Source organism: Topomyia yanbarensis, chromosome 1 (assembly GCF_030247195.1).
Source record: "Topomyia yanbarensis strain Yona2022 chromosome 1, ASM3024719v1, whole genome shotgun sequence".
Classification (NCBI taxonomy): Eukaryota; Metazoa; Arthropoda; class Insecta; order Diptera; family Culicidae; genus Topomyia; species Topomyia yanbarensis.
Genome location: NC_080670.1, coordinates 22,454,537 through 22,479,118, shown reverse-complemented (window position 1 = coordinate 22,479,118; position 24,582 = coordinate 22,454,537). Strand labels below are relative to the sequence as shown.

Sequence of the window (24,582 nt, the reverse complement as noted above, 5' to 3'; positions counted from 1 at the left end):
AAATCTCTATAACCGAAATAAAAAAGGCAAAACGAAATATGTAAACAGCATATTTTACAAACAACCACAAAATATGTAAGCAAAAGAAAAATCCTCAAAAGTTGTATGGGGACATACCAAGAGGCATATTCACGATTATTTTTATCGCATTCTACACACCCTTATCTATCATCTGCTGAATTTTGAGGGCGAGATAAACGGGATTTGATTTTTTACAGCATATTTTGTAAACGACCACAAAATATGTAAGCAAAAGAAAAATCCTCAAAAGTTGTATGGGGACATACCAAGAGGCATATTCACGATTATTTTTATCGCATTCTACACACCCTTATCTATCATCTGCTGAATTTTGAGGGCGAGATAAACGGGATTTGATTTTTTACAGCATATTTTGTAAACGACCACAAAATATGTAAGCAAAAGAAAAATCCTCAAAAGTTGTATGGGGACATACCAAGAGGCATATTCACGATTATTTTTATCGCATTCTACACACCCTTATCTATCATCTGCTGAATTTTGAGGGCGAGATAAACGGGATTTGATTTTTTACAGCATATTTTGTAAACGACCACAAAATATGTAAGCAAAAGAAAAATCCTCAAAAGTTGTATGGGGACATACCAAGAGGCATATTCATGATTATTTTTACCGCATTCTACACATCCTTATCTATCAACTGCTGAATTTTGAGGGCGAGATAAACGGGATTTGATTTTTTACAGCATATTTTGTAAACGACCACAAAATATGTAAGCAAAAGAAAAATCCTCAAAAGTTGTATGGGGACATACCAAGAGGCATATTCACGATTATTTTTATCGCATTCTACACACCCTTATCTATCATCTGCTGAATTTTGAGGGCGAGATAAACAGGATTTGATTTTTTACAGCATATTTCGCAAACAACCACAAAATATGTAAGCAAAAGAAAAATCCTCAAAAGTTGTATGGGGACATACCAAGAGGCATATTCACGATTATTTTTATCGCATTCTACACACCCTTATCTATCATCTGCTGAATTTTGAGGGCGAGATAAACGGGATTTGATTTTTTACAGCATATTTTGTAAACGACCACAAAATATGTAAGCAAAAGAAAAATCCTCAAAAGTTGTATGGGGACATACCAAGAGGCATATTCATGATTATTTTTACCGCATTCTACACATCCTTATCTATCAACTGCTGAATTTTGAGGGCGAGATAAACGGGATTTGATTTTTTACAGCATATTTTGTAAACGACCACAAAATATGTAAGCAAAAGAAAAATCCTCAAAAGTTGTATGGGGACATACCAAGAGGCATATTCACGATTATTTTTATCGCATTCTACACACCCTTATCTATCATCTGCTGAATTTTGAGGGCGAGATAAACAGGATTTGATTTTTTACAGCATATTTCGCAAACAACCACAAAATATGTAAGCAAAAGAAAAATCCTCAAAAGTTGTATGGGGACATACCAAGAGGCATATTCACGATTATTTTTATCGCATTCTACACACCCTTATCTATCATCTGCTGAATTTTGAGGGCGAGATAAACGGGATTTGATTTTTTACAGCATATTTTGTAAACAACCACAAAATATGTCTTTAGTTGGTAAATCGATTACCTTATACGCAGCGTACCTGGGTTCGAGTCCCGACCCCGCGCATAGGGTTAAAAAAAATTCATAAGAGATTTTTTTCAACCATAAGAGGCGAATGATCTTAATATTAAAACCTCTATAATCGAAATACAAAAAAAGGAAAACAATATATGTAAACAGCAAATTTTGCAAACAACCACAAAATATGTCTAGGGTCGGGCGTAGCGTAGTTGGTAAATCGATTACCTTATACGCAGCGCACCCGGGTTCGAGTCTCCATAGTCCGCACATAGGGTTAGAAATTTTGCATAAGAGATTTTTTTTAACCAGAAGAGGCAAATGATCTTAATATTAAAACCTCTATAACCGAAATAAAAAAAGCAAAACGAAATATGTAAACAGCATATTTTACAAACAACCACAAAATATGTAAGCAAAAGAAAAATCCTCAAAAGTTGTATGGGGACATACCAAGAGGCATATTCACGATTATTTTTATCGCATTCTACACACCCTTATCTATCATCTGCTGAATTTTGAGGGCGAGATAAACGGGATTTGATTTTTTACAGCATATTTTGTAAACGACCACAAAATATGTAAGCAAAAGAAAAATCCTCAAAAGTTGTATGGGGACATACCAAGAGGCATATTCACGATTATTTTTATCGCATTCTACACACCCTTATCTATCATCTGCTGAATTTTGAGGGCGAGATAAACGGGATTTGATTTTTTACAGCATATTTTGTAAACGACCACAAAATATGTAAGCAAAAGAAAAATCCTCAAAAGTTGTATGGGGACATACCAAGAGGCATATTCACGATTATTTTTATCGCATTCTACACACCCTTATCTATCATCTGCTGAATTTTGAGGGCGAGATAAACGGGATTTGATTTTTTACAGCATATTTTGTAAACGACCACAAAATATGTAAGCAAAAGAAAAATCCTCAAAAGTTGTATGGGGACATACCAAGAGGCATATTCACGATTATTTTTATCGCATTCTACACACCCTTATCTATCATCTGCTGAATTTTGAGGGCGAGATAAACGGGATTTGATTTTTTACAGCATATTTTGTAAACGACCACAAAATATGTAAGCAAAAGAAAAATTCTCAAAAGTTGTATGGGGACATACCAAGAGGCATATTCATGATTATTTTTACCGCATTCTACACATCCTTATCTATCAACTGCTGAATTTTGAGGGCGAGATAAACGGGATTTGATTTTTTACAGCATATTTTGTAAACGACCACAAAATATGTTAGCAAAAGAAAAATCCTCAAAAGTTGTATGGGGACATACCAAGAGGCATATTCACGATTATTTTTATCGCATTCTACACACCCTTATCTATCATCTGCTGAATTTTGAGGGCGAGATAAACGGGATTTGATTTTTTACAGCATATTTAACAACCATATGGTTTTGTAAACAACCACAAAATATGTCTTTAGTTGGTAAATCGATTACCTTATACGCAGCGTACCTGGGTTCGAGTCCCGACCCCGCGCATAGGGTTAAAAAAAAATCATAAGAGATTTTTTTCAACCATAAGAGGCGAATGATCTTAATATTAAAACCTCTATAATCGAAATACAAAAAAAGGAAAACAATATATGTAAACAGCAAATTTTGCAAACAACCACAAAATATGTCTTTAGGGTCGGGCGTAGCGTAGTTGGTAAATCGATTACCTTATACGCAGCGCACCCGGGTTCGAGTCTCCATAGTCCGCACATAGGGTTAGAAATTTTGCATAAGAGATTTTTTTTAACCAGAAGAGGCAAATGATCTTAATATTAAAACCTCTATAACCGAAATAAAAAAAAGCAAAACGAAATATGTAAACAGCATATTTTACAAACAACCACAAAATATGTAAGCAAAAGAAAAATCCTCAAAAGTTGTATGGGGACATACCAAGAGGCATATTCATGATTATTTTTATCGCATTCTACACATCCTTATCTCTCAACTGCTGAATTTTGAGGGCGAGATAAACGGGATTTGATTTTTTACAGCATATTTTGTAAACGACCACAAAATATGTAAGCAAAAGAAAAATCCTCAAAAGTTGTATGGGGACATACCAAGAGGCATATTCACGATTATTTTTATCGCATTCTACACACCCTTATCTATCATCTGCTGAATTTTGAGGGCGAGATAAACGGGATTTGATTTTTTACAGCATATTTTGTAAACGACCACAAAATATGTAAGCAAAAGAAAAATCCTCAAAAGTTGTATGGGGACATACCAAGAGGCATATTCACGATTATTTTTATCGCATTCTACACACCCTTATCTATCATCTGCTGAATTTTGAGGGCGAGATAAACGGGATTTGATTTTTTACAGCATATTTTGTAAACGACCACAAAATATGTAAGCAAAAGAAAAATCCTCAAAAGTTGTATGGGGACATACCAAGAGGCATATTCACGATTATTTTTATCGCATTCTACACACCCTTATCTATCATCTGCTGAATTTTGAGGGCGAGATAAACGGGATTTGATTTTTTACAGCATATTTTGTAAACAACCACAAAATATGTCTTTAGTTGGTAAATCGATTACCTTATACGCAGCGTATCTGGGTTCGAGTCCCGACCCCGTACACCTGGGATTAATTTTTTACAGCATATTTTGCAAACAAATACAAAACATGTGAACAAAAGTGACATACCATGAGGCATTTTCGTGGTTATTTTTATCGCATTTCACATACCCTTACTGATCATCTGCTGAATTTTGAAGTTCATAAAATGCATATTCGATTTTTCACAGCATATATTTAGGATTTTCGATTGATTGACACCGGTGTAGTGGAGTGCACTGAAACTGCACCGTTTTTGCACTTTCTAGCAGAAGTGCAGAAAACTGGGTATGTTCCATTGACACTTCTGCTAGAAAGTGCAAAACCAGTGCACCCCAATACACCGGTGTCAATCAATCGAAAACCGCAATTGTTAACAACCACAATGTTTGTCATCTAAATTTAATGGCAATCACAAAAAAAATTGGTGCCTGGATTTTGGTGCCTAACTTGACGCCAAAATTTTGGTGCCTGAAGGTTTCGCTACTCTTCCATAGGTGGCGCCACCGTCGGTAAAGGGTGGGCACCAAAAATTTTGGTGCCTGGATTTTGGTGCCTAACTTGACGCCGGTCTAGAGCAGCACAGCGAACCCGTACACTATTTTTTCATCTTACTTATTTTTGAGTTTATCGCATTTTATATTATAGGTTTCATTGGAAACGCGCCTTTCAGGCATTTTAGATGCGACAAATTAATTTGATGCGTTGATTATTAATGCCAAAAGAAGCTTTGAAAAATATGTATTACCCAGAATTAATGCGTGTTGATTAGCAACCAATCAAACCGATCCCGGAACCGGTTCCGAATCCTGAATGGATTCAGTATGGATTCCAGTTCAAATGCCAAGTCTAACGCAACAACCAATAGATTAGGATTGTCGCTGGTGTTTCCATTGTTTTCGCTTCGAAGCATGTTTGTTTTGTTTTCGGTATGTATCTGCCAAAATATCGCACGTCTCTCTGGTAAAAGTCTTTGGACCACATTCTGTTACTCGCATAAAAATTTGGCTTGTCTGTAAATAACACAAACTTTAGTTGAGGTTCGAATTGATAAAATGCAGTTTGCATATTTTTCATTTTTATCTCTTTTACACTGCTGTTACGTTTATGCATTCAAGGCCGAAAATGTTCAATACATAAAATTTACAGCAGAAAAACGAGAGGCAGACAGAAAAATGATGTGAAATTTGCTATGAATCAAATTTCTATGTCGCATACTATTATAATTTCGATGCACGGTACATGAATTTCAATAGTTCTAGAGAAAATTTACCATAGGACGTAAGTAACAATGAGAGATTCTCTTTGGGGTCTTTCTCTTCTGTTCATTACTCGGCCATTTCAACATTTACTACTCTACTCTTTGCATAATATTCTAGTAAAAACCGTCGGCTTTTGATATGTCCTGGAAAATTAGTGCAAAGTATTGTAGTGACGTCGTAATAAACGAAAGAGAAAGTAAACAAAGAGAGGCTCTCAATGTTACTTACGTCCTATTGAAAATTTTCTCTAGAGTTTTCACATGATATCAATTGATTCAATATAGCGATAAATTTTCGACTGTTATTGTTATGAAATGAAAGAGTTTATATATGCTGCAAAAAGAAATGAAAACTTATCGAATTTCAGTACAGATTTAGATAATTTGTGCATTCTAATTAATGAAAATACACCAGCCAAGAATGACACAAAAATTATTAGTCGCTTTCTATTTGGCCTATTTGACAGGTATATACCGGAATGAAAACAATGATGTTCCTACCACTGATGCCAGCGACAATCCTAATCTAGTGTTCTGTATCTACTGTGGACATCATTCAATATTGAGATTCGTCCATTGTACATACTCAGTTTAGAATTTCTGACAGTCACGTAAACCGAACGAGGGAAAAAGCTACCGTTATCGAACATGCTGAAAATGGCAGCAATGGAGAAATGCGATTGGAGCTTGAAAAGATTTTTCGGCTCATCGAAGTTCCACGGATTGGTCAGTGGCAAATGGGTCGACGAGGCTTCGTTCCGTAATTTTCCAGAAGATACTTCCGCGGCAAAGATGCGATCGAGTAAACGTAAAGCAGTCATGAATGCGTTCGAAGCGTAGATGTAGATTTTAGAAAATAATCGATGATTTTGTAACTTAGTATTATGTTTCGTGTCGATTATTGTCGAGCTCTGTTTAGCATAAGTTGATCAGAAATTCTGTAAAAAGTTTGTAAATAGTAGATATTAGTATATCATCGAAAATTGTATAATTTTCTTCTTGGGGAGGACTGCTATGTACCCAATAATGATTATACTGTAGCACAATACTAAATTAAACCACAGATAAATAAAACCCAAAATAGTGATACGTTATTTTAGCGTACATTTGCAGAAACATAAATGCAAACAATAGGTTTGTTCCAGTACATGGAAGTCACTCCGGAGTAAACAGGAGCAACAAATTCTTGCTCTCTTTTACTCCGGTTTGCTACCAGAAGAAGAAAAAAGAGAAGATGTTAGGACAGGAATGACTTTCTCCGGAGTAAATTGAGACATCAGTCTCTTGACCCAGCCCAAGCAACCAAAAGTTCGTATAAGGGAGCTGCATAAGCTTCTCGTTTTTAGGAATTTTTCAGTACGTTTTATGTTCTAATAGAGGCTTAAGCACCTCTCAAGTTCCATTAAAGCTAAAGCAGCTTGAAAGTTCGCTAAGAACTTTACTGCCGTTAAAAGCATATCAGTCCCGTGTTCCATGGGATTCCCTATATACATGGGACAACTATGCGTAGAACGGCAGTTTATGTGAACATTAAAGTGTGCTTTTTAGGTATTATCCGAACTTCTGGTTGCTTGGAAGTGCACTAACAAACTAATAACAAGTCTCGCGTGTTTTTTGTAAACGGCCAATAAGCATGCTGTCAAAATTCGCTTTGAGAGAAAATTCCGGACGAACCGTAGCTCGTCAAGAATGGAAGTTAACAATTTATGAAAAAGAAAAGTTTTCTCTTTCGTCTACTGTTGTGATTTTTAATCGGCGAGTGTTTCCCTGAGACGAGACAAGCAAATAGCAAAAAATCGAACGTCAAATGCAGCCAGGGGGTATTGCAGCCCATTAGGGTTGCCGCCCCTCCGGTTTTGACCCGGAGACTCCGGTTTTCGGGAACGATCTCCGGGTTTTACATTAATTTCTCTGGGTTTGGTGGGAATAAGCATAATTTCAATTTTTTTGAATTGATTGATGCTTTACAAAATATTTAAAAGTCTAAGTTAACTATTACTCTGGTTCAGATTTATTTTACCGGACTAACCCTTCGTTTCAAGGTGGCAAAGATGAGTTCCACCAAATATTGCTGATTTCTTTCACAAAGCAATAAAAATGAAAAACAAATTAAATTTACTACAAATTGAGGAAAGTAATATTTCGCTATATGCTACAATTGAAATATTTTATTCCACTGTAAAAAAATTATTTTGCAGCAATTTTACAAAATCATTTCAGTGTTAGTTGTGCTTATCACCAGCTGCACTAAAGTATGGAATATTTGTTCTAATCCAACTGACTAGGTCAACATCAAACGAGTTCTTCCGGTGTTCTTGCTACTCCTGCAGCGTCTAGTGTGAGTATTTCCCATTTGTTACGACCTCTGGTAATGAATAATCGACACCAAATATTGCTTCCCATATGATGCCGCAGCCAGCTCTCTTTTTGCTGTTAGTTGTGAAGTAGAGCAATGGTCGTTCGACTTACCCTCCACAGTAAGAGTAGTAGGTGCTTCTGTATTCTTGGCACTTAGTCGGGAAAGTGAAATACTACACCAGATTAAATCGATAAAACCGTTCTCAGACGTGAAAAAATTACAGCCTCACTTTAACGTATACGTATACTATAGTAATAAATACGTATATGTATACTATAGTAATAAAAAGCGATTAAAGTGCTCTAGAGTACCGAGGAATCGTTTTGATTCCAATTTCTGTCTTGTTCCACTTAAAATCGACCACCCCCAGGTCAGTGAAAATCTCCGGGCCAAAGCCTCTCCAGAGATGGCAACCCTACAGCCAATCCATTAAATTTTAAACTATCTGAGGCAAAAAGAGAGGCTATGTGAGACAAATGATAGAATGAACAGAAAAAAAGAAAACATCTATCGGCAAATCCCGTCCCAGGTGTTTCCTAAATCGTGGTAAAATAAATCCTTTTGCAGTTTGCTTAAAGAAAGAGTATATTCCGGAGTGTTTCGGAAGTTGTTGGTTTCTGTTTTCGTCTGTCTAGAAGCTGCTTCGTTTGGTGTTTTTGGTCAGGATTTTACAGAATTAAATGTTCGAATAATGCCGGAATAAGATTTGGCACTAAAACAATACTGCAAACGTTTTCATTCGAAACCATAAAGTTCCGCTTCTAACTAGTGATGGTCGATGGCATCAAATGATTGTTTTTACAATATATCTACGGTGGACTGATGATCGACTATTACTGAGCGTCTAGTATAGTATCAAAATATTTAAATATCGAAGGAAAGAACAGAAGGTATTCACAGATATTGAACTTTCAACATTTATTGATAAAGCTTATCACAGTATTTTTTACTTTTCACTACATATTGCATGTATAAACAGTATCGGGGCCTTTCATGCAAACTAGGTCTCGTGTTTAAGTACACATTTCGTATCTTCAAACTAGGAAAACAAAAAAATGATACCTAAAAGTCTAATACATATTAATGATATGGCCTGAAAATTTCCGTACAAAATTCTCAACAATAAAACAATGCAATTTTGAGGATACCATAAATTAGCTGTTTGGTCTGATGTGTTGGAATCGTTTGTCAGCTAAACTTCATTAACATTTTAAATTTACAGAACTGTAAATACATTGTAATGGTAACACTTCACTAATCTTTTCACTTAACATTCAACTTGAAACCACTGCGAATTGCCAATTGGTTCACGCGTTGTTGAACAATTGAAAGCAAATAAATATAAACCTTCGAATATTTCCACCGTCATTCGGTTATAAATACTTCTACTAATTAAATAGGAATGAAAGGAAACCTTTTCCGCGGTTGTTTTCTGCTTCACAATTGGCGAATATTGACGTCGTTTTTGAGACCGTCCACTCTACACTGTCGGTTTTAGAAAGTTACCGACAATTGGCATCGAATGTTCTCTCCAATACTGATGGTAATAAGCTAGTCATGCTTTGACCAAACGCTTATGCGCTAAGAACCTGTTTTGGGTTATGAGCACGTTCTTTCATTAGCTGGTCCAGGTCTTCCTCTCTGTAGTAAACTACGAAATCGGCAGGCGAAAGTCCCTCGAATACGGCACAAACACTCGGTTTAAGATTATAGAAGAACAACGGTTGATCTCGTTTGACAAAATCCCGCGTAATGCTGTCGATGACCGTGGCGGCCGTGTAGTCAGCACCATACACGTGCGAACAGTCGATGACAACTGGAAGGGATTGCCGAATGGAATGTTTGGTTACTAGATTACGAACGTAATCAACAGATGGGAAAATCAGACAACGATCTGGAGTGATTATCAGGTACTCGGCACCGGCTGGGCTCTGTGAACAAAAGAAAGGATAGTTCACGATGACACTTTTCAGGTATTTCGATTATGTACGCTTACCGTTAGCCGTTCAACGGAAATCTTCGGCCGAGCCGCGTGATACAGTATGAAAACGACGTTGAGCCCCACTCCGAGGAGAATACCGATCTCCAACGGCAAGGCAAGACATGCAATGAATGTTCCTAAGCCAGGAATCAGGTCACTCTCTGTAAATGAATCCAATTGTTCAATAGGACATCATCATTTATTCTACTATAGAATACTAACTCTTAGTTCGCCACATAGGTTTCACGACTTTGACCTCAACCATGAAAACGACTGCTGCTATGATGATGGCCGCAAGTGTCGCCTTCGGAATGTAGGAGAAGTATGGCGTGAAAAATAGCAGCGAAAGCACCACAAGGGCTCCAGTGTAAATATTCCCGAGAGGCGTTCGAACACCCGAAGCGTTGTTAACGGCACTTCGGCTGAGTGATCCGGTACCGGGAAAACCTTGCACGAAGGAATTGGCAATGTTTGCAACTCCAATCGCAATTAATTCCTGCGTGGCATCCACTGGTTTGCCATTAGCTGTGTGATAAATGAATACTGGATCAGTAAAATCCATAACATGGTCAGATATGTAGGAAATACTTACAGAATGCTTTGCAGATGGCAATATTTTCCATTAGAGCGATAAGTGGAACCACGATCAATCCGGATCCTAAACTGGATACAACCTCCGAAAAAGATTCCTCCCGTCCAAGCGAGGATTGGTTGGCGTTCAGCGAAAATGGTGGTGGTTCAAAAGACGGCATTCCTGGTGGTATATCTCCAATAAGTTTAAACGGTGCCGCAGCCGATGACTGAAAAACGTATCCAATGGCTCCGCATACCACCACGAGAATTGCATTACGGGACGTTCCAATGAGCCACATAAATTTGTTAACAAAACGATGCTTCTTTGACTTGAGCTCATCCTCGTCAGGACCCACTTTCAAACCAGCGACAATCTATTGGACAAAAAGTAACGGTTAGTGGGTTGTCTTGATTTGGCGGCATCCAATGGCGTACCCTCATGATCAGTAAAACAGCAATACACGTTATTCCTAGCACTGTATCCCACGCACGAATGTTGTGCATATCAGCGAAGATCGACTGCCACATTTCCAGGAAGGTACTTCCCTTAGCCGTGATTCCAAGCACATCCTTAATCTGAGACGTTACTATGATCAACGACACGGCGGAAGTGAAACCGGATGATACGGGTCCAGACACGAAGTCCACTAGGAATCCCAGTCCAAACAAACCCATCACCAATTCAACGATTCCGGTTAGGAAACACAAAAGTATAGATTTGGCCACATTTCCCCGCGCAGTTTGATACGTTAGCAGGGACGCAATGGCAGTGGGACCCATCGGAACATCTTTACAGCTGCCGAGGAATATGTAGACGATAGACCCGAGAAAGGAACCATAAAGGCCGTACTAAAAAAAATTACAATAGAAAAAAAAGAAGCGTGATTCACCTAGAACCTGTTGATGAGGGAAAATACCGCAATCGAGATATTAAAACAAGTTGCTACACTTACGGCTACTGGAAGCCCGGCAATACCGGAATAGGCAAGCGCTTGAGGAATCACAGTAAGGCCAACGGTTATTCCCGCCACTAAATCCCCAATCGCATCTGTTGCACTGTAGCTGTTTGGGGAGAAAAACAAGAAAACGATGACAATTAAATGATTGTTAAACTGCAACCGTTGTTATATAATGACACTCTGTACAGCACGTGTGCACGAGTTTGAGCTCTATATCTGGATCTGGCATTAGAATTGGTCGAATACTTACTTCGGTAGCCATCGTAGTATGGGCAATCTTTTGTACATCATCTTTCTAGAGCAGGCACTTTTGGCTTTGCGCTGGCACCATTGATTAACCTCCTCCACGCGGCTTTCTGCGGTGATCTTCTTTCCACTCGGTGATACTGGAAAGTACGGAATTATCAAACGATTTTAGACGATTTGTTAAGTAGAGGGTGTTTGTTTATAGTGTTCAATAAGTATAATTTTTATTGCAGACATTGACTACTCAGCACTTAGTATAATTGATTTATATTTCAGTTTGTTGTTCGCGATTTGGTCTCCCCGAACCGGCAGGCGTACATATTTTATATTGTTACCGTGAAAGCAAGTAAAGTTTAAGAGGACCTTCTCCTGGATTCGGGGGAAAATCAAAGCAATATTTGAGATTTAATTTATGGAAAAATTAAGACATACGAGCTTCTGCTTTTGATCTTTTGTTCGTTATTTATCGATAATAGACCATGATTTTTTTCGACACCATATTTTTCTGCTAACGTCAAGAGTAGGTATTGTTCTATTGACATGATTTCCTTTATTCAGAAAAATGTTTGGAAGTATATACTTTTTGTCTGACTTATACCTAACAATGGCACGAAAAATTGACGATTTATAATTTTTAACAGTAAAAAAGAGACAAATTTCATCTTTTTCCATTAACGTCCATAATTTTTTTTTTTTCATCAAAATTTATTGCAATCAGGTATAAGTCATAGTAAATTGTATCCGTTTTAATAAATTATTTTCTTTTCCTATTTCAGTTAACTACGAGAGGCCCTATACTTGACAAAGTAGGAACGATGTTTCGCGAGTAGAGGCCGACGAGATCCACCAGTTTGAAACCTCTATTTTGAATTTAAAAAAAAATAATCATTTTCTAATTATCGATAAATATTGCTTGTGGCACTTAAAACTGGATTCTAACCGCACTGCGCACTTACTATTCTTCTTTTTAATTCTTCTCATAGATTGGTTAGTTCGACTGGTCTATGAAAGTACCATCTCTATCACTTGAAATACATGCGTTTTGACAGCTCGCAGTTCTCGGTAGCAGTTTGATCACTAGCACTTTGAAAGTGCGGAGTCCAGGTTGGTGGGAAGTGCGCAATATCGAATATTTTTTCGTATCAAAGCTTCAGCTTGCACGACGGCATAAAAATTTAGAGCTGTTAAGATAACATACACGGAAAAATAAAACAACCCACAGAATAAGTTCTTTTAACTTAAATTTAGGTAGTTCTGAGTTTAACGACACGCTTGGATTGGTAAATTTGTTTCTTGCATCTACCCGCACATTTCGTGACCATTTCTGTACTATAACCGCAATGGTATGTGGACCTAAGAAAACTATTCTCGGAAGATTCGTCTCATCGTTTGCAAAACGATAAACCAATACTACGGGCAATCACATTGACTATTCCACTTATGGCCAGCGCCACTTCTACCATATACCGAATAGTAACGTTGCCATTCAAAAAAGCCAATTTTCTCAAACAAATTTGAAGGCATAAGGGGAATGGTGAGTCCATAATTATTTTTTTTCGGTATTATATCGCTACTGGGTTGTATACAATAAGGTACATTGAACATTCTTCCCAATTCATGACCCAAAATAAACATACAATATCACGAACCATTCCGATCATTTGGTGTATTGTGCCCTCCGTTAACCATTTCACGAATAGTACAGTTATGGTCCCCGGGTGCTACTATGCTATGGTTAAAATATGATGAGTGTGTATAATAAACTACCTTATCGACACTGTCAAATGTGTCCAATGTAAAAAAGAACTATATATATAAATATTTGTTCTCCTGATCCATCCAAGGTTCAGTTGAAACCTCTCCCCATCCCTTCACCACCCAATAACTCGAATTATATTACTTCTATCGATTTATAGCGGCCCGATTTATAGCACGTTCAATATTTTTACGAAGACTGCATATCAAGAAGACTGGCAACTCTGTCCAGAATCTGGAGACAGTAACAGCACAGATAACAGACGTTTAGGCTAGAACAAAATTTTGCCATCTGCGCAACTGTTTGCTATACGTGTTTGACAGCTGCACTCTAACTGCATTGCATCGATCATTGTGCCATCTACAAACGTTTGCCAAACGTGTTTCAGACGTCAGATTTATTCGGAATCTCAGTAGCGGGTATTTACACACGATTCAAATCGAGCCTAAACGTCTGTTATCTGTGGTAACAGCAACGCATCTTGCGGGTAAAGGTGGTACTTCCCATAGTGATGCACACACATATACACTTTTACATTAAGCGCCCTACCTTCCTCCAATAGAGGCGCTGTAACCTCTGTCGCCTCTCGTTTGTATGAGGAAGGAAAGAGATATCAGTCTTCTTAATATGTAGTCTTCGATTTTCGTCAATGCACAGTATTCACGATATTGCTTCAATACGTCAGTCCCATTTGAAACGCACATCGTCCATACGAATATTTTCCACTACATGTTCAATATTTATGTTCATACTCTCTAGTTATGAAAAAACCCAGGATTTATCCCTGTTGAGCCGGATGAATTTTTTTGTTAACTGATGTTTTTAGCATTAATATTCCATATTAATTACTTCACTTTCATTTTTCCAAAAACTAGTTTTCAAGAAAACCAATACACATCGGTTTTTGATGGCGTGATAAATTTGGACATTTAAACGTAAAGCATTTGTATCGGCAACAATACTTAAAATTACGCATAGCTGTGCCATAAATTGTAAATCTTGTGACTTATAAAGCATGCGCTTTAGAACCATAAATGGGCTTTGCTTCTACCGAAAGTGCAGTCAGTTTTAACTTGTTAGAAGCTATTACCTTTTTACACCCCCCTTATTCACAGTAAATTGAGCCTTTAAATTGTGCTATGGAAAACACGAATGATTTATTTTACCGTTTCCCATAAATAAGAGGCGACAGTTATACTACACAAGACAATTGTGTTTAAAATGGTGAACTGAAACTTACTATCTCGATCCCATGCAGTAAAAAGATGAACAATGAGATATAAAGCTTTCATTCAAAACGAAAGCTTTTACACTGAAATGTCCTCTCTAATAAAAATGGAAAATGGGACATTATCGATTCAGTATGAAACCGTTCGTTCCGGTCTGGGCCAAAGATTCCAAATTTGTTCTTAAACATTGCTTTCAAGTACCTTGAAATAAGTAGGACGGGATAGCTTGTATTAAATTTTAATCAAATCTGGGTTTCACGACTAGAAGAAAATCACTAACTTTCGGAGTAGCACTACACAAATATGCAAACAATCTTTTGGAGGGGCAGGCATAGCGTAGTTCGTAAATCGATTGCCTTGAACGCAGCTCACCTGGGTTTGACTCCTAACTCCGGACATATGGTTAGAAATTTTAACTTGTTCGAAAAAGAGGCGAATGAGCCTAAGGTTAAAACCTCTATATGCAAAACAAACATCCTTTAAATTTGAGTGAAGAATCGACCAATCAAGTTTGAACAAACAATTAGTGACGGCAGGTGGATGTCGATGCCTTAAACAAAACTTACATATAAATTCATTGGATCCCGTCAAACCACCATGTGGCTCCCCGGCGGGCATTGCTATGTTTAAGCTGGAACAGCTCATCGCCTCGTTGACGTACGATCCGTCCGGACTAACTTTCGTTCTCATTGTGTCACAGTTGCTGTTGTCGCTCCACGGTGAGTAAAGCTGTCCTTTGGGGTCCGAATGCGTTCTCTGTAAGTAAAATATACACGTAATTAGGTAAATCAACTAAAAAGAGTTTTAACAAAAAAAATCATTTCTCTCTTACACTCTAAACTTTATATTGTTTCCTTTTGTTCAGCAATCAATTGGATATCGTTAGAATGAAGATAAAAGAATAATTTGAACTACAATGAGTCAACAAAAAAGGATGAGCATAACGGAAAACAAGTATTTAAATTTGTTTGATCACTGTCCCAAAACCGTTCAATCACTACACGGTTTTTATTTAAATAAAGCATTTCTGAGTCATGCCGAGGTACAATGGCGGTAAACAACAGCAGTACAACGAAGGTAAACAGTTCATTTTTTTAACAAAAATAATCTTCATTATCGATGCAGTGGTAATTGGTGGTGTTGTTATTCGCGTTTACTTATTAGTTCGCACACTCTACTAGTAACATAAGGATGCAATCCCATATGAAACATCATATGGAATTTGCACAAGGCAAAGCAAACAAGTAGACGTTTGACTTGTTTGGCGTTATTTTTATTTATTAATTTGCAAACTTTTGCGTCACATAAATTATGGATTTGCCAAAGTTTCTCAACATCGTAGCCATTGGAAAGAAACACAAGAGCAGTGTTTGTTATACGGCTGATTGGAAAAAAGTGTCTAAGAGAGATGGGATCAGAAAAAAATCGCTGATTCACGAAATGGCAATTTAATTTTTTTTTTTTATTAAATCACAATCAGTTCAGAAGTTTTCAATATCAATCTCTAAAGTGACAGATGATTCAAACAAAAAAATAATTACCTACTTTGAAATTTGAGCGACAGAATTGCACACCCGAGCATTCTTTAGACGTAAAGTATGCTATACTCCCACCAGACAGGGATGCCAGTATGTCAAATTTATCTGGCACCGACAGAGTTTTTTTTTGTAGAGTCAAGGTAAAAAGACGAACGTCTTATTCTTCCAGATTGTTAAATCATAGAAGTTGTTACACACAAATTATAATGTAATTAAAATAATAGTATACATTTTGGAAATTAGGGTCATTTACCTTTTCCCAAATTTAAGAAAAATAGATTGATGCACGTTCTGTGAAGATTAAAATATATGTCAAGTGACAGATTTCGCCAGACAGTTTTAGTTGCCAAATTTTCTTTGAAAAATAGTGGCACCCCTGCCAACAGGACTTTCGGCTGCCTTGGCCACCGGCGAGGTTACCATATTCACAGATTTTCTGTAATGTCACAGATTTTTTTTTCGAAATTTTTGATCAAAGATTCTTTTCCACAGATGACAGATTTTTGGCATTTTGATTGAAATTTCACAGATTTCCACAGATTTTTGAAAATTTTGTGATTTTTCACAGATTTTTTTCGGTTTTAGTCATCACAGAGGATAAAAAGATATTTTTGATTTCAATGTGGCATCCCTGGCCACCGGTAATTCTAATTCTCTCGGACAGTTTTCTGTGCGTGTATGAGGACATCAATAAACGTCCATCAAAAATCTTACACCACGGGCTTTTGGTGGCAACATAATGCTTAAACAAAACGTAGCATTTTTCAATCTCTCGAGAAGTTATATTTACATTATATTTCTTCTCCACGTTTTGATATTATATTTAAGACCTTCTCAAAAGACTTTCAGGTTTTGTCCATGCAAAAATTTTGTGCAGCATCTACGTCAAAACAGTTTTCCGATGACTGCCACGATTTTGAATTTTTTACTTCTACTATTTTCACACAATTATCAAAAATCAGAAATTTTACCAAGCAGAACACAAAACTTTTCCAGCTTTGGTACATGAGCAAGTTTAATTATGTGAAAAAATTTCCCTTGAGATGCAGGATTCGAACCTGCAACCCTCGAAATTCCAGCACAATGCACAAACCATTACACACTTAGTTGAGCTCGGCAATTTCCCGCACAGCCGAGTAATCAGTAAATGTTTATACTGATATCTCAGAAAAGTGTGATTTGTTTGCTGATTTTCGACGAAATATTTTCCGAGTTTCAGCAAACGATTGAAGCTTTTACTGATATCTTAGTGAAAAATAAATTTTTCGAGTGCTGTTCAAATCTCGGCAAAAGTTGCAAAAAATGCAAGATTTAACAGAAAAAAATTAAGTGTGAATGCTATACCTATGCTATGGTAACGTACCAGTACTACTGCGTCTAGAGCGAGATCACACTCAACCGCAGCTGGCATATATTCAATCTATTTAATTTGCCCACTAGATGCCAAAAAATATTGGCAAATCAGTTAACACAGGTCGATCGTTCGATCAGTTCTAAAAAACCCTTACTAGATCCGAATTGACCTAGTTCCCTCTACCTATTTAAGGTGGCCCATTTGGGAAATTTTGACTCATTTACTTGTTTGTATTGAGACGTGCATTTTCAATGAACTTGATCCAAGTACGCAGCACCAGATCGTGTAGTAGCATCTCTATTTTGTCATATTCTATATAAACACAGCCGAGTGCATCCCAATTCACTTTCAACCACGTGTTTCCACGTAATCCGGTAAACGAACCTTTCTGTTTGGAATAACACGTTGAAAGATTTCAGTACTGAATGGCATAGGTGATGAAACTGGATGAAGACAACTTTCGTAAGCCTAAACTCAGATTTTAATCAAACGTTCTGTACACGAGAACTTTGTCACAAAAAGCCCCTTTGCATGCTTTGTTTTTTCCAAAAATGATCTACACTGTCTTCTGAAAAGGGCCAACCCTTTTTTACCAATTTTTCAAATGGCTATAGTCTAAAAATGACAAATCCCACAAAAAATGTTGTAAGAGTGATTTTCACAAAATCAGTTAAATTTTTGAATGAAATATTGAAAAAATCTTCATCGACTCCTACACTAAAAAAAATCGATTTTAAAAAAGTTAAATTTAAAAGTAATTTTTTCCTTAAAGTAAAATAATTCGGGTTTGGGGAGTTAGCCCTCAACCTCCCTGGCTACGTCCAATTCAAAAAATATTTTTTTCCAAAAAAGTGCTAGTTGAGATTTAAGAGATTTAAGACACTTTGATAGCTATCTTTAAATTTTTTGGTTCACCTTTTATTCGTATTGATCGAAATTAAAAAAAGGCAAACTAAAAGGTTGGAAATCACACCATCTAATAAACTTCCCACCTATATTGTATTATATTTGTAGGAACGTATGATAGTCCATCTCAAGCTAATCTTGCATTTCAGTTAAACATTGTGTTAAGTACCTTTCAAAAATAACTCAACGACTTCTCAGCACTTTAATAAAAACGTTAACCGGATAAGCTAAGCTTGTATTACACAAATCACAAACAAACATGGTTTATTTAAAACTTGTTCACAATTTTCTTCCAACAAAGCGAAGTTAGTAAAATTAGCAAACCCTTAAATTTAGATAGTATTGGAGAGGATATTGTCAAAATTGTTTACTAACTGTTAAGAAAGCTAAAATGTAAAAAAACATTTATTACCTTTTCTTTTATAAACTTTTCGCTTATTGTTGTTGTTTCGATAACCTATTCAACAATTTCAACCTCAAACTCATCAATCAATATTTCCCAAACACTTTGATCTCAACAAATTGCACTTTTTTCGCCAACAAACGTCACTAGCACGAGCCTCCGGAGAACTGATCACGACTTGCTTCGCTACCGGCCGATCGGTGACTGAGCCAGATCAGCCATTTTCTCGAGCTATGGGATCAATCGTAATACCCACCCGCCCCTGCTGACGGAACAACATCATCATCAACAAACATCAACGACTTAATCCACTACCCACAGAAAACCGCAGAGAATATGTAAATAGGGTATGAATGTGAAGCGGAATTCTGTTTTCCCCCACCGCAAACGGCACGATCGCGACGGCTACCGAACACAGTATCGCTTTGTTTCTTTGGCGCTTTTGAAACCAGTTGACACTGTCCGGAATCTCCGCGAAGTTTGATTGCAAAGCAATTCCGATTTACCCTAGGTGTCCTGTAGAAGAGCAAGTGTCAGTCCATATTCCTGCTCACGCGATATTTCCGAAGAGGGCCGGTAACATCTGGTAACTCTTGTCAAAATGGGGATTCCTTCAACATGAGCTCGGCTTTGTGAAATTGTTGTTTTTTTTTGTTGCTTCGTCTCGGTTTTGTCAAATCACGTGCGCCTTGCGTAGAAATCCCCAGCGAGCACGTTCCAGTCGGGTGATCGCTGAACAAGCCGTTTAAATGCCTCTCGATGACTAGTTGGTTCTATTAAATCGATTGACCAGCAATAAATGGAGGGTGTGTTTGACACCAATACAGACAGAGAACAATGTTAGACTGAGCGTAGGAAACAAATTCTAATCACAAGCTGCTGACAGGTCACCAAGCTGCTCCGTTGGAAATGCGACTTTCTGTTTTTCCGTTTAATGGTTTTTCTTTATTGTGGATCTCGCAGCTTGGATATCCAGGATACGGGTTCCTTATTTCGAATAGTTAGGCGTTTGTGTGTTCGCGATAAATAATGTGTTCCGATCGCAATTGTGGAACTAGTTATTTCAATCGTTCGTCCTTGAAATTCCATGAACATTTCTACAAGCGCGAAACGTTCCTTTAATGTTTTACGTAGTTTTTTTTTAATTTTATCAAAAAATACAGCTTCTTTTAATTTTCTTTTAAAATGCCAGTATGGTGTCGAAGAAAGCAAACCCTCGCCATTCATCGCGTGAACAATAATCCATATTTTGGCAACACGGTTAAAATCTGTCAAAAAGTGCGTTGTTTTGTAAGCATGATCTAGTTCGTAGAAAACGTTGTAGAAAATAACCCATTGGGTATTCTCTCTTGAAAATTTGGATAGAAGTAGTTTAGAGTGTATTGTTTACATTGTATTTCTATCGCTGTCAGTGTTTCGTGAATTGGAAAAAATCGCGTCACCCGAAAAGCAACGTCGCGAATTGATTTTGGGCAAGCACCTGGAAAATCCTCAACTCTCTCATAGGGACATCGGAAAACAACTCGGAATGGTGCAGTCAACGGTGAGTCATGTGGTTAAACGTTACTACCAAACTCTGAGCATCGAACGGAAGGACAAATGCGGTCAGAATGGATGTTTTATTAGTGATCAGGATCACAAGCGTGTATTGGAAGCGGAATGCCAATGCTTCTGCCAGGGATGTGGCCAAAAAACTTTTCCACGAAGCCTACGGGATTACTTTCGTGTCAAGAACGTGAGCGCCCCCCCCCCGCGCCCTGGCGCACTGGAACTAAAGCCCATCGAAAAATTCTAGGCAATTATAAAGGTCAAATCTGAGGAAGACATGAAGAAAAAGTTGGTTTCCGTACAAAAGAAGCTGCAGCCAGTTGTTGTACACAACCTAATGAGTGCAGCTAAGCATACGGTGCCAGTGTACGGTTATGGTATTGAAGTTGAATGAAATAAATATGCCATATTTTATTGCCTGAAAAAAAAGATTCAGCAAGATAGCAATTTTTAATCAAATGAGTAAAAAAAACCCTTAATTAAAAAGTTATCTCGAAAACTAAACGTAGTGGTAAGGTGTTTGACACATCGAATATGCATGCAAAGTTTGAAATAAATCAATTAAGTAGTTCTGATTGGAATGTTACTGTTTTAATTGCCGCAAGGTTCTACTGTATCGATTTTGTTGGCTAATTTCGGCAAATTTGAGACTAAGAGAAACGAAAGCAATGAAATTGAAAGACGGATAGGTATTCTAGAGCGAATCAGTTATGAACTTAGAACGGAAAACTAGAACTAGGCAGGCTCATATGGGCATGATCGAAAGGAAATGTGAAGAATTCTTTGCCTTCTGCAGAGTAGGAGTTGAGCGTTCGATCATGCTCATATGAGCCTGCCTAGTTCTAGTTTTCCGTTCTAAGTTCATAACTGATTCGCTCAAGAATACCTATCCGTCTTTCAATTTCATTGCTTTCGTTTCTCTTAGTCTCAAATTTGCCGAAAATAGCCAACAAAATCGATACAGTTCTGATTGGAAGTTGACACCGCAAATCGTGTTTTTCGCATGAAATGATACATTATAATCTACAAAAAGTTTGATCAATTCGCTTCACCCGGATATAAAAAAAAAATCGCAAAAAAAGTGTTTTTTTTCACGCTGAAACCAACTACCACCCACTACTAAAACAGAAGTACAACGAACAGGCAGCTGGCGTCCCCATCTCTACACACAGAGTTTGACAATAGGCAACATCGTTTTTCCACCGATCAATGGGGGTCAATTTGACAACGTCAAAATCGCTTGAAATGTCATCAACAAACAGCAGTAGCAGTAAACAATAGCAAACAATGCACACTTTCTCTATTTTGATGCAAACTAAAGTGCTCCTTGTTTGTATTTAGACAAATTTTCTTAATTTTGTTACAAACAAAATGTTTTATGTTGACTACGCCAATATGACGTCATGTCATCCTCTTGACAACGAACGAAACAAAAATTCGAATCGGGCCCCACGCTTTTTATCAATTGAGTCAATGCGATGTACAGAAAGGACCGATGACGTCCTAACTATTGTATTCAAATAGATAGGATGTAGAAAGAAGCTAAGAATAAAAAGGAACACGTAACTCTATTTCGTGTTATCTCACATGAAATATCGACTCAAAGAAATACGCGGAAACTATAACAGAAGTAATCGCGTTTACCCAGTTCCTACCACCAGTTGAAGAATAAAACTTCATTGTCAACTTGATTTACGACTGTGCAATTAAAGCTGGATTGTGGTACAAAATGTACATTGAATAAAGGGTGTTATGATCAAAAATTGGTCAAACAAGAATGTGTGTTAATCAGTCAAAACTGTTTTTAAAAAACCACATTATATTGTTTTTGCAAGTTCAATTCGTACAGTTTTTTTTAGTGAATATTTAGTTTTTTAGTGAATTCGAATAGGAATTTTAATTTGGAAAAATGGTGCCTGTTTTTCATATGTATTGATTTTAGATTAAAAAAAAACTAAAATCAGGCAACAAACTAACAGTTGTCCTACTAAATGATGTATCTGTAAATATCTCGTTCGCCTTATTGTAAACCGGGACAGCACCACACACAGCATGATCTAGTACTTTCGCAATCCGCTAGCAATCCCAAGTTTCATCTGCAAACTATGGGAGATCTGATGAGGCAACCTATATAGCCGATCAAGTCGCATGGGTTTGGATGTGTTATTTCCTAAAAGGAAACAAACTAAAAAATGTTTTTTCAATAGTTTCGGGCTTAGAAATAGCAAAACGATTGAGGTATTAACTCACAGTACTAACCACACACCTAGAAAAACTCGTGTAAATTTACGTCTTCTGACCATGACATATACGAGCATCAAAAATGACATAGTTTTACATTTGATTTTAATTTTACATGTCGTGGAATTTTGCGAGACACGTAATTTTACTCCACATATGGCGTTTGTTTAAAATGTTGAATGATGTAATTTTTTGGCACTGCGCATGGAAACTTCATCTTTCATGTAAAATTAAACAGAACACTGTTATATTCCGTCACATCGTCAATTGCGGCTTGTTAGATTATGGCAAGTTTAGAATTACGTCAACGATAAAATGCCGTAGTACGCACATCCCTAAAGATCACTATTTCCGGGTAATTTGTTTGACTCCTTACATCAAATTTTGGTCACTTTCCTCAGCGTAGACCTCCAGTTTGTTTCTTGAACAACATCTCGCTAAAAACTGTCTTCCGCGTCTTCTTGTGGTTCTGCTTGACGATTACCCAATATTTTCCATTAGACGGAGTTCTAGCATGTTGGGAGGGTCCATGTTCTTGGGGACCACCAGTACGTGTTTCGTGGCATACCATTCCATGACCGAAACAATTGTGTTACTTGACGTTTTTCAGGCACTCCTGCAAATAAATTTTCAAATTCATGGTCGCGGTTGCGATGTAAATGTTGCTCTTCAAGCCACAGGAACAGATGGCCTGTCACATGAGATATTTCTTTGCGAACTGCGACAGCTTAATATGTTTGAAAATCTCTGCCTTCTTTTCCAGCCGACGTATATTATTCCTGACCTGTTACAAGTCTGCCTTGACGTAGGTTTCATCATCCTCTACCACTTTTTTTGCTTATTGTTACAATTTGGAGTAACCATCTTCTTGTCAGACGATGCACTGTTATAAAAGACACTCTCAGCTTGCTTGCGACATCTCGGTCGGAGAGATTGAGGTTCCGGCTAGCCAGCGTCGTTTTTGTGGCCTCCGGATTACGATTCCTCCCCGATCCAGTCTTCTTGGCTGTCGACGAACGCCATTTTTACAACCAAAGAGCAAATGTCAAAATCAAACACTAGACATGATCTTATCACATACATCTTTAAAATTATAGCGGAGAGGGGGGTGGTAATAATTTTTAATGCACCTTGAAAATAAATGCATAAATTCTTTTCATAGACTGGATTAGTTCGACTAGCCTATATGTGAGAGTGGACATTTAGAGAAAAAAAAATACATTTAACATAAACAACATTGCGACGTATACGTCTATCTGGTAATAGAATTTTACATAGTTTGACATGTAAAATAAAATATTATGTCACTCATGATGTAAAACTCCTCTGAAGGAACTGGAAAATTGTGAGCGACACATATTTTTACAGGTTCTTGGATGTAATTCACGTGAATCGTCACCCTCCTTTTATGTGCACCTTGCGAGACGTAAATATTTTTAGTATGTACCATCTTTTTCACTTCAAATACATGTATTTTGACTGCTCGCAGCAGGGATGGCAGGTTCACAGATTAATCTGATGATCACAGATTTTCAATATGCTGAACAGATTTCAAAAACACAGATTTCCACAGTTGTCATGTACAATGCACAGATTAGCACAGATTTCTTAATTTTTTACCTTACGCTTAATTTTTGTCTCGCGCAAAAACCAAAAAATAAGGCCGCCACATCTTGCTTTCAGACAAATTTATACGTTTTCTATAACCCCTTAATGTCCATGTTCTTTGTGAACAACAACGTTTTCAAACTTCTATAACTTTTGATTGAGGCAAGATTTGTTTGCACAAAAAGAAAGGCTAATAAATGTGACTATTGAGTTTTAACAGTTACAAGGATCAGCTCTAGAACTGAAGTTATTGCAATTAGTCTGATTGGATACCGATGAAGCAGTGCTGCCAGGGACAGTTTACTTTAACGACGGTAAATGAAATTTTCATATATCTTCGTTATGTTGCAGTATTATTGAAAACTGATAAAACTTATCAATTTAGACTGTCTTTG

General features: G+C 37.2%; 1 protein-coding gene across 5 annotated transcripts in view; it reads right to left on the bottom strand.

The window, feature by feature from the left end:
- Positions 1–8,738: 8,738 nt before the first annotated feature.
- LOC131677089 (sodium-independent sulfate anion transporter) overlaps positions 8,739–24,582 on the bottom strand; it is a 58,132-nt gene continuing 42,288 nt past the window's right edge. For 4 of the 5 annotated variants that reach the window (XM_058956671.1, XM_058956674.1, XM_058956673.1 and 1 more), the window contains 8 exons: positions 15,156–15,345; positions 11,609–11,744; positions 11,353–11,461; positions 10,835–11,248; positions 10,419–10,773; positions 10,049–10,351; positions 9,842–9,987; positions 8,739–9,776 (listed from right to left, as the gene is read on the bottom strand). In XM_058956671.1, coding sequence (XP_058812654.1) covers positions 9,420–9,776; positions 9,842–9,987; positions 10,049–10,351; positions 10,419–10,773; positions 10,835–11,248; positions 11,353–11,461; positions 11,609–11,744; positions 15,156–15,279 — 1,944 coding nt within the window. In that variant the 5' untranslated portion in view covers positions 15,280–15,345 and the 3' untranslated portion in view covers positions 8,739–9,419. Of the gene's footprint in view, positions 9,777–9,841; positions 9,988–10,048; positions 10,352–10,418; positions 10,774–10,834; positions 11,249–11,352; positions 11,462–11,608; positions 11,745–15,155; positions 15,346–18,799; positions 19,026–24,582 lie in introns of those variants that run through there. The other variant, XM_058956672.1, reaches the window with a different exon arrangement.